The sequence below is a fragment of the Hydra vulgaris genome, chromosome 10 (genome assembly GCF_038396675.1).
Source record: "Hydra vulgaris chromosome 10, alternate assembly HydraT2T_AEP".
NCBI lineage: Eukaryota > Metazoa > Cnidaria > Hydrozoa > Anthoathecata > Hydridae > Hydra > Hydra vulgaris.
In genome coordinates this window covers 40,765,640-40,777,500 of record NC_088929.1, presented here as the reverse complement: position 1 = coordinate 40,777,500, position 11,861 = coordinate 40,765,640, and the positions used below count along the sequence as shown (strand labels likewise).

At 26.0% G+C, this 11,861-nt stretch overlaps 1 protein-coding gene across 1 annotated transcript in view; it reads left to right on the top strand.

Moving 5' to 3' along the window:
- LOC100207416 (all-trans-retinol 13,14-reductase) overlaps positions 1-7,866 on the top strand; it is a 26,526-nt gene extending 18,660 nt beyond the window's left edge. The window contains exons 5-8 of the mRNA XM_065808015.1: positions 1,896-2,069; positions 6,330-6,578; positions 6,656-6,793; positions 7,197-7,866. Coding sequence (XP_065664087.1) covers positions 1,896-2,069; positions 6,330-6,578; positions 6,656-6,793; positions 7,197-7,232 — 597 coding nt within the window. The 3' untranslated portion in view covers positions 7,233-7,866. The remainder of the gene's footprint in view (positions 1-1,895; positions 2,070-6,329; positions 6,579-6,655; positions 6,794-7,196) is intronic.
- Positions 7,867-11,861: the final 3,995 nt, after the last annotated feature.

The window sequence follows — 11,861 nt, the reverse complement described above, 5'->3', positions numbered from 1 at the left end:
CGTAAATGTTTTTATTTATTTTTGTAATTTGTTCTTTTTTTTTAGTTTATTATTAAATGTGACTTAAATATTTTTCTATTGTGTAATTTCAAAAACATAACATAATAATGTCTGATAAAGTACTTGTATAATAAAAAATTGTTATAATAAAAATCATTATAAACATCCAGGGTATGCAACCCTAAGTCTCAGATTTTGCTGGTTTTTATACCACTCAAAGATTTTAATAAGTTCTGAACACTCTACAAATTTTATCATAATTCTAAACAGTATCATAAGGACTGACTATCAAAAGTTTTAATTTTTTTCCCATTAGTATTCCATAAGCTTTTTAAATATATTTTTAGAGCTCCTTGATACTTCAAACTAGAAAGAAGTAATATTTTTGTGACTTTCAAACCAGACTTTTTTGGGACTCCGCATCCATGAGTAAAATTTTATAAATATGGGGAGAGATGGTGCAAGGTAGGTGCAAAAATTTTCAGAAAATTGTTAAACATCAAATTCTGTGTATTAAGCATTTAGAAGTACTACTTTTTTCTTTTATTTTTCATAATTTCTGTTTTATAAGTAACAAATTAAGTTCCTGTTTTATAAATAACAAATTAAGTTCTTGTTTTATAAGTAACAAATTAAGTAAATTTGACCATGTTTTTTTTTTCTGTTTATGAATAAACAATTCTTATAACAACTCTAACTAAACTATTCAAGCTACATCTGCATTTTTGTAATTAAACTTGCCCCAGTAAAATATCGATAAAGTGTAAAATTACTGATGTTTTTTTTGTTAAGTTATTTTTTTTTTTGTTTTTAAGTTATTTTATTGGATTCCTTGCCTCAAAGTCTGTAAGTGTACACATTTTCAGCTTTCGATTGCATACTGAACAGAAACAAAGACCAACACCAGATTTTTATTGGTTGAAGGCAAAGTTTAAATAGTCTTATCTTTGAACTGTTTGGAATTAGATGATAAAATTATTGGAATGTTCAAAGCTTATTAAAATCTTTGATTTTAATAAGCTATGAACATAAGTTGTGAACATTCCAATAATTTTAGGGTTGCATTTTGTGAAAAAGTTGGATGTTTTCGCGTGGAATTGCGCTCTAATAAAAAGTCTTTATAATGAAAAAATCGTAATAAAAAGTCATTATTATAACATCATTATAATAAATAATCAATGTATAATAAATAATATAATTCTGTAGTGGTGTAGTGGTAAAGCGCTTGCCTCATAAGCAAGATGTTCTGAGAGTGATTCCCACCATGTCCCTGGCAGTACCGTCCTCGACTTGTTTCTCCGTGCAGCCGCCTTGTTTGTCAAGGTTCGTGTTTTGGAGTTGAGAGTGAGTTAGAAACCACAATTATAGTAGCCTCCATGACTGTAATGGCCTTCTCGGCCTTGGGGACGTGAGTTAACATAAACAAAATAATAAATAAAGAATCATTGCAATAAAATTGTTATAATGAATCGTTATAATAAACTCATATATTACAGAGTCATCTTTATCATTATTATCGTGTATTACATTCTTTATGTATGACCATGATTATTTAAAGCCTTAAAAACTTGAAAATTGAATGTAAAAAAACAGCCTTTAATAAACATTCATTAATAAAAACTTTTTGTAATATACACGCATCTATACAAACATTTTTAAAAATTTTTTTGTCTATAAAATATTTTTAAATATTTTTTTTTTACTTTTTTATTTCAGTTATGACCCTTCTCAATTTCGATTTTTATTTTCTGTACTAGAAAGTTTGTAGTTACATTGTAGTACATTATCTACTATGAAGTGTTTTTAATAATCAAATCGTAAATTATATTACTATGCAAAAAACAACACAAACATTTTTTATTTTGTTATTTCAGTAATGTTTTTTTTGTTTGCAGGACCCAACTTGGCCTAAACGTTTTCCAGGTATATCTAACTGTATACTAATATCAGATGCTAAATATGAGTGGTTTGAGAAATGGGAAAATTTCCGCACTCACAAAAGAGGAGCAGAGTATGATCAGTATAAAGAAAAATTTGCTCAAAAGCTTCTTGATATTCTCTATGAAAAGGTAATTTAGTTATGAAAAAAGTAAATTTATTTTTTATTTGTGTTTTTAAATTGTATAAATAAATGTATAATATGTATATGTAAATGTTTAATTAATATATTAAGGTTAGTCTGATTATTGCAGTTCTTAAAATTTTAAAATAACTTTTAGAACTTTTATTTAATGTCCTTCTTAAACTTCTTTTGATCGGCATCAGGTTGGCACAAAAATTTTAAGCCAAAATGGTTTAAACATAACAAAGTAGAAACGAGTTAGGCAAAAGTCAGGAGTAAAAATTCAAATATAAAGTATATTAGTAAAACATAAATTATTTTTTACAAACAAAGAAGGCCTTTCAAATAAAATCTTCAGTGCTGTATAAAATTTACACGTATATAAAAATCTTTATTTTGGAACGTCCTCTAAAAGTTTGAAAAGGAAGTAGTTAAGATTATTATAACAAAATAATTATTAACAAGTATATGGTAGAACTTTAAACTTATGGAAAACAAGTTAAAATATTGAAATAATATTTATTCCATATTTTATATGTTCATTGTGTCCTAATAATATAGCAGATATGAGCTTCATATAAAAAAATAAGTCTCATTAGAAAGTTTTAACATTACTATTACAACTAATTTATATATCCGTGCATACACTTTCCTCAGACAACCTTGCTTACACTAGTTAGGAAACTCCTTGACATTGGTTTGAAACAAAAAATGATTTGTCAATTTTTGATCTAGATAAAACAACTAAATATTTTATTTAAAAGTTAATCATTTTTAAATTTTAATAATATGTTTAAGTTTACTAAAATAGCACAATAATAACTAAACAATATTTAATTTTTTTGAACATTCTGCATAAATAGACTGTTTTTATTAAATTAAAAAAGAAGAAACTATGCTTATATCATTGAGGTTACCATTTATCAGCAGCTATACATATATCATTGAGGTTACACTACTGTAGCATTATTACTTTAACAACGCAGTTAGTTCTGTTATTACTTTTGTAGTCGTAAGTTTATTTTTTTGCTAACAAATTTAAGTTTATTCGCCCCATAAAAACAAAGTGCAGAGTTTTGCATAAACTAAAACTTTGAAGACCAGATATTTTTCCAGATATCGCAATTCATTGTCGCTTAATTCAACCCCTGGTATATACATATATATTTATTTATTTGTATATAAATTTATGAATGTATACGTTTTTTTTAAGAAATTAAAAAAAAATGAAAAAAAGTTCGCTATTTTTTTTTCCTTGCATCACAATAAAACAAATAGAAAAAACTTTTTTCAATTGGTTGAAAATATAGGTAGGATGATGGGAAGATACAATAGAAGAAAGTCTTAACTATAGATTTCAACCATTTATTTAAAACCCCCCAAAATGACTTGGGTGATTGTGAAATGATCTTGACAATATATTAACAGCTCTCATGTAAAACCAGACAAATCCATATTTAAAAATTTTAATATATCTTGATATTTTTATTTCCTCAATTTCTGTTGGTAACATTCCAATGTCATTATTATAGCATACATTGACAAGGGTCATGGTTCACAGAACATAGAAAATATCCTTAAAAAATCTTAATAAGAGGTTTTTTATGAAGGAATAAAATTCGGATTAGTCTGTGTTTGCACCAAAATAGGGAGTTGTCTGGTTTTGCAGCATTTTCTCATCATAATTTATAATGATGGTAGTATTACAAAATGCTCTATTATAATGACTAAGCAGAATTTGTACTTTTAGGCAGAATTTGTACCTGCTGCAGATTGTATGCAATATTGTATCTTTATAAGAGTTCTTTAGTAAGCAATAAAATGCAGCGCACTTCTGCAAGTAAAATTTTCGTCGCAGTTTAAGCTACAGCCAGGATTTTCGACTTGTGCACAATCAAGTTTTTCAATTTTTTGCAAATGACACATGTATCTATGTTTTTGTAAATTATCTGATACGAGACTTTGTATTCCTCAGTACAGTTATTATATATCTTAAACAAGTTTTACTTTTGCCTTTACCGTTATGACTTTTGCCTTTACCGTTATGACTTTTTCTGCCTCCTAAACTGCTAATAAGTTTTTTATACTGTCCTTTTTTGCAATAGATTTGTGAGGTATTCCTTATTTGACCCTTCTTTGGCAGGCCACCACTACGATGTTAACAGTTAATTACTCCCACCAGCCGATTTTTTTTTATTAGTTTAATTACATGCAGAAAAAATCCACAACATCCTTTTCCCTTCTTGCTAGTTGACTTTGCTTCAATGTATTAATGTAATTTTCTCATAGAAACCTTGCATATTTGGCTTGTCTTTGTAATGTGCGCATGTATAATCAGTACATTGTCTTGATTATTAGTCAGTACGTAGTCTTGATTAGTCTTTGAACTTATTTGGCTCATTATTGAACTCATTTTATTTTTGACTTGATTGATTTCGAAATATCTTTATTTTATTTTCAATTATTTGGTTTTCACTCATCAATAATGTTTACTTTTATTCATTAATTGCTTTGTTTTCCTTTTCCTTAATGAAATTGAAATAATTCTTTAAAAAGTATTATCAGCGTATAAAGTTTTTATAAAAAGTCTTGATAGAATCTTTTATGAAATATTTTAATTTTTAATAACAACTTGTATTTTACTTGTGTTTGTGTGTGTGTGTGTATATATATACATATATATATATATTTTTTTTTTTTTTTTTTTTTTTTTTTTTATTAACCTCCTCAAGGCCGAGAAGGCCACTACAGACGAGGAGGTTCTTAATAGTGGTTATAACCCTCTCTCAACTCTATAACTCCGAAACACGAACCTTGACGAACAAGGCCGCTGCGCTGAGAAACAAGTTGATATATATATATATATATATATTGTATATATATATATATTTATATATATGATATATATATATATTGATATATATATTGATATATATATTGATATATATATTGATATATATATATATATATATATATATATATATATATATATATATATATATATATATATATATATATCTTGACGATATACATATATATATGTATATCGTCGACCGTATTTTGGCACCGCCCAAGTTAAAATTTGGTAGATGATAAAATCAAAAACCTATTTTGATATTTGAAGTTTGATTGATGACCCAATAATAATTTGATTGATGACCCGATAATAATTCATTGTTTTCAATAATTTTGTAGCGTAAAAAACAAAGTATATATTTATAATTTACAGCGTTTTATATATGTATAGTGTAGTCTTGTGAATTGTAATTTTGCCTTGTTGCCCGGTGACACAGGTTTGATTTCGCTTGAGCTATATATGTATTGAGCGCTGTATGTATTTTTATGTTACATTTTAAAATATTTAATTCAAGTTTTAAGCGTATAATTATTGTAATATATATAAATATATATAAGTCTATAATTATTGTTAATAAAAAGTTATGTTTATAAAATTTCATTTATTATAAAAATTAGAAAGTGTGCACACATAGACTGACTTGAACATGTAAAGCAGACAGGGAGTGTATATACATCAACTGACTAAATAAGTAAAACATGTAGGGAGTGTACATATTCGACTGTTTAAATAGGGAAAACATTCAAGGAGTTTCATACATCGACTGACTAAATAGGGCAGACATTCACGGAGTTTCATAAATCGACTGATTAAATAGGTAGAACATGCAGGGAGTTTTCATACATCGACTGACCTAATAGGTAGAAAATGCAGGGTGTGTATATAAATTGACTAAGGGTTTCGGTTTGGGTAGGCAATAAGTAAAAAAAATAGTTTTTGTTGAAAAGTGTTTAAAAATCAAGGCAAACACTTATTTTGTTACATTCTGGTCATCAATTTACATAAAACTTCAAATGTTGGAATATGTTTTTGATTCTATCATCTACTTTAAAATTTGAGGATCTTTTTTTTTTTTTACATATTTTATATATATATATGTGGTAGTGGTGTAGTGGTAGAGTGGCTCGCCTCATAAGCAAGAGGTTCCAAGTTCGATCCCCACCACGTCCCTGGTAGTACCACGCTCAACTTTTTTCTCCGCACAGTGGCCTTGTTTGTCAAGGTTTGTGTTTCGGAGTTACAGAGTTAAGAGAGGGTTATAACCACAATTAAGTAACCTCCTCGTCTATAGTGGCCTTCTGGGCCTTGGGGAGGTGAATTAACAAAAAAAAAAAAAATATATATATATATATATATATATATATATATATATATATATATATATTAAAAAACCATTTTATTTTATTTTAGGTCCCTCAAGTAAAGGGTAAAGTATTATGGTATGAATGTGGTACTCCGATTTCTGATTCTAATTTTTTACAGTCTTATAAGGGGGGATCATATGGAACAAGGTGTAATATTATGTTTGCGAACGAAGAGTCATCAAGATGGGTAATGAGAGCTGATACTGAAATTAAAAATCTTTACACTGCAGGTCAAGATGCATGGACACCAGCAGTTGCAGGGGCGATGTATGGTGGACTTTTAGCTGCTATCAAGGTTTCTATTTTTGAATAATCACTGAAAAAATTCTAAATTATACCAGAATTTTACATCTGATTTTAATTTTATTCAAGGTTGTTGGTTTCTTCAGAGGGTTAGGAATTTTGCTTGAAATTTTACGGCAACAAGCTAATGATATACAAAAGAAAACCTCATTGACATATTCTGCTTCAATAATAAAAGCAATAAAAATATTCTTTGGAGCAACTCCGGTAAATTGCTCTATTTTTTTTTTTTTGTTCGTTTGTTTTGTTATAAAGTAATAATTCCAATAGGGCGATATTAATGATGATGTTGTAGGCTTTAAATGTAATATGAAAAAAATGTAATAATTCTTATATACTATAATAATATATATATATATATATATATATATATATATATATATATATATATATATATATATATATATATATATATATATATATATATATATATATATATATATATATATATATATATATAATACTATATATTATACTATATATATATATTATACTATATATATATTATACTATATATATATTATACTATATATATATTATACTATATATATATATACATTATACTATATATATTATACTATACAATTCTTTTATACTTTGCTCATTTTAGGTTGAGTTTCAGTTTGGTAATGATGAATGGTGTTAGATCTGTTTTTCATTTAATGCTTTTTTTAATGGTAGCTTTACCTTTTAATTTTTGTAAAGAATCTAGTTATTAGTAAAAATCAAATTTAAAAATAGCACTTCATTTGACCCTCTCTCTTTTTCAATTTTTTAAATTGAATCCATTTTTCTTCTGTAACTCTTAGGCACAATTTTTGTCTAATAAAAATTTAAGTTTTTTTTTAATATAATTTTTTTTTAATATAAATTTTTTACTCTAATTTAAAAGTGATTGCTCACTTTAAATAATATTTCAGGTGCTCAGATCTTTTTTAAAGGGAAGGTAAATTTTCCTATGGTTCTTTGTGACCCCTAGTTTTATATTTTTAGAATAGGTAGTGAAAACTTATTATTATTTTTTAGATTGCAAATAAATAAATTATAGGTAGAGATATTTAATTGTTTTGTATGTAAATTTTGCACGGTGGTTTTTATAATTTTTTTTTTTTTGTAGGAGTTTTTTTATTAGAAATTTGAAGAATTCGTTTTTATGGCGCATTAGTAATTAAATAATTTTTTATGCTGATATTGCTGAATTGAATTCTTGATTTTTTTTTTACTTTTTCAATAAGTTTTATAAAAAATATTTATGACAATGATAATACATAACTAATAAATGTTGTGGTTGATTTAAAAAATCGTCCGTAAAACTGAATAAAACAGAAGTTTTATGTCATATAATCTGATTATCTCGGGCCGTATAGCACAATTAAGATTTGTTTAGTATCAGACGATTAATAAAAATCCTTTATAAATTGTGTTATAGCGAAAGGCCAACTTTTGCAAAAGTTTAATTTTCGATTTAAGAAAATGTTTTTGAAATTCTATTTTTGTTTCGGTAATTTCAAAACGATTTTAAAATAATTGATTTTACACCAAAATATTTTTTTTTTTTCAAAATTCACGATATTCCATCGATACACATGTAATCGAAATCTTGAAAATGGCACCGAAACAGTTTATCACTTCCAAATTTCTAAGATGTAAGCGAAAAAATTTATTACTTTTGAAATCACTATTGTTTAGATGTGCCAAGTTATACGCTATTGTATACAATTTTAAAGATGGTGACGGGCTTTAGATAAAAATAATTTTTTTGAGTAGCAACAACGTACTTTAAGATATACTTATTTCCATATTTTTAATAGAAAAAATAATTAAAATATAATTTAATTGTTGATAAATAAATGATAAAAAAAAACCCAGATGTTTTCTTAGTATATAAAAAACGATTCTCTGCTACATTTGTTCAATTGTTGAAAGCGTGCTTTGTTTATATGTTTTAAACTCTTTTTCTAAAAATCTGAGTATGACAAATTTCCAATTTTTATTTAAAAAATACATAATTATTAGCCAAATTCATTTCAGAGGCCTGGTCTCGAAATTAATTCGATGTAGGGAAAAAAGTAAAGATGGTTACTTTGTTATTAAAAAAAATCTTATCTAAACAATACGGTCTCTGCTACTATTAGTTCTTAATTCATCATGAATAAAAACCTAAATGATTAAAAAGATACTTTCGAGGAATTGCAAAAGAAAATGCAAATGTATTTACGTTTTTTAAAGCTAAAAGAAAAAAAGGAAGCCTAATAGGCTATTGAATATTGTTATTAAATAGCAAACATGTATTTTTAATAAAGTATTTCTTAAAGTACTGAAAATTACAGCTGAATGGTCATCAAACAAGATATTTTACGATAAGAAAATTAGTCAAGATATTGTGACCATAAAAACGAAAGGAACTGCGTCTTCCTGAAAAAACAAGAAATGTCCTGTTAGTTTTAGTAGGTTGTGTACTAGGTTTACTTTCACTTTTGTGCTTTTTAAAACACAATAATGATAAAATACTAAATACAATAAAAACTATAAAAGAACAGATTTAGGCTCTTTCTTGCACAGAACAGTTACAAAGTGTAATCATATTTTTAAATTAACTAAGTCCTAAATAAAAAAGATGACAATTGCTATATCAGCATATCCAGAACTAAACTATATTTTGACATATGTATCATTGTTTAAAAATTGAAATAACACTTATAAGAAATGGCTGTTTAGTTGTAACGTGTTTATTTTGTACAAATGAAATTGAAATTTGAAAGCGAATTATGTCTGTCAACATTTATGTTATAAATGCTCACAAAGAACTGCCTTTGTTTTATCAGATTATATTTGTTTTAATACCTCGTTATTTGATCCAATTATACTTCACATAGATAACACTAAAATTTAAAATATTGACTTCTATATTAATAAACTCACGGAAGAATCAAATTATAATAATACTTGAAGAAATTTCTTCCAACACTTTTAAAAATAATACCAAAATTGTCACTAATATTATTCGAAATAAGACTGAAAATACTGATGTACAAAGAACATATGATGGTTTAAAAGGCATAGCATATTTCTCACTAATAGATAACTTTTTAATACTGGTATTGTAAATATTGACCTTAGTAACCGCATGGCTCCAAAATAGTATGGTATTAATTACATAAGCATAGAACAAAATACAAAAAAGTAGCATGATTACAGAAAACATAAAGTTACAGCTGCTTGACTATCTAATTTACTTGGTTTTTTTGGAAAACTTTTAAAGTTATGTTATATTGGAATGTTTTTTAGAATGTTTTTTACACCAGGCCAAAGCCATTTAGAAAATATTGAAAAAGGTAAATTATTTGAAAACTTTCTAAAGCAAAAGTTGAAAAATACCTATAATTTTTTAGCCTGATCAACAATAAATATGGTTGTAGCCCTGATAAATTAGATCTATCAAGAAGTTTGTTAGACTAGAAAACTCAAGATTGTGTTAATTGTGTTGGGCTAGGAAAAAAAAGTAGAAAATTTTCTTCAATTTTATGTTCAATGCCAGATACAGATTGAGTGTACAGATGCAATACATCAAACATTTTTAAATTAAACAAATTAATACCTTATTAGTAATTGTTGAAGAAACAGTAAATTCAATACATGATTAAAAGAAAATAAAAAACTGAATTTATCTTGAAATCAAGGGTTGCAATCGAATTTTGTTATGTTAAAAGTCAAATTTGACAATCTGGTTTTGTTATGTTAAAATCATTAGGAAAATTTATGAAAAACCTAAAGTTTTTTGCCATTGTAATTTTTTCGAGATAAAAGCAATTTTAATATTTTGAAAATTTTTATTTTTGAATTTGTATATATAAAGAGTTCCTTTTATAATTTTTATAAAAATAATTTTCTCTCTGCTGAATTTTATTTTTGTTTTTTCATACCACTTTGTTTTTATGATTGATTCAAGTTTTATTTTAACTAGTCAGTTTTTTTTGCATCTTTTTCTTATTATTTACCTGAAATAATAATGTCTGGCAAATTGTTTGTATTCCTGGCAAATTGTTTGTATTAAATCTCTCTTTTTATAAACTTGTTTTAAACAACTTCATATAGGTTTTTTGTACACTTTCTAATCTTGGTAAACGATAGTATTTAAGCAGACCATTCGAATCTTTTGATTTAAAATTTTTATAAAGCATAAAGCAGAAGCACAAATGACAAATGTGTAACATTTCTCCCGGTGTTTTTTGATACTTGCGGCTTTTTTATAATTTCAAACTTCATCAAAACTGTACTTATTCCGAAAAGAAAAAATTGATGAGGGAGTTATTCTGGATGTTAATAAAGCAAACAAATCATTCCAACTACAAATAAACTCAGCCGATTAACAAAAGATAGCGACACTTTGAGTCCAAATCACAAAAAAGTGGCCAAAAGTAGATTTTTAAAAATATTTCAATATTAATAATTTGTGTATAATTTAGAAAATACCCAATTACTGGAAAACATGTTTTGCATAATTTTTATTACGAGTTTCACGAGTAACATTTAATGCTTATAATTACAAAAAAAAAAAAAATTGGAGAAAATTTCAAGATTTTTAAAAAAATTTTTAAAGCTATTTAATTTTTGCATCATTAAACAATATTGAAAACTTTTTTTAATTTTATTATGTTATTGTAATTACTGTTTTAATTTAAAAAAAAAAGAAATAATAACTCGATTTTTTAGCCTTAGATTTCGTGTTTAAAATCTTTAAATGTTTACTTTTCACCCCTTCTTAAATTCTACCAAATTATTATGTGTGTGTGTGTGTGTGTGTGTGTGTGTATATATATATATATATATTAAAATCAAGGTGGTACTCACTACACACAGCTTTCATTATATTTCTGAGTTTAACAATAATGTTAATATGTTGATATTAACATTATTGTTATATCTGCAAAAGTGAAGATCATTTGAGAATGCAGAAATAACTCTTGTTATATCTGCATTCTCAAATGCTCTTCTGGCTGTGTTACCTGTGTTTGAGGAATCATAGCCATGCCTTGACATATTGACAACAAGACTGAGCTCACTTTTAAACCGATTCCGAATTTCATTTTTTTGTTCAATAACAGAAAGCTTATGTTCTTCTGATCGTGCTTGATATTTTTTAATTTTCATTTTATATCCTAAGTGTAGAACATACTCAAACAATCTAATCCAATAATGTAAAGTTCATATTCCCAATTTAGGAGACTTTTAATTAGGAGTAAACATTCTGATTTTTAGTAGATCGTTTATCTCA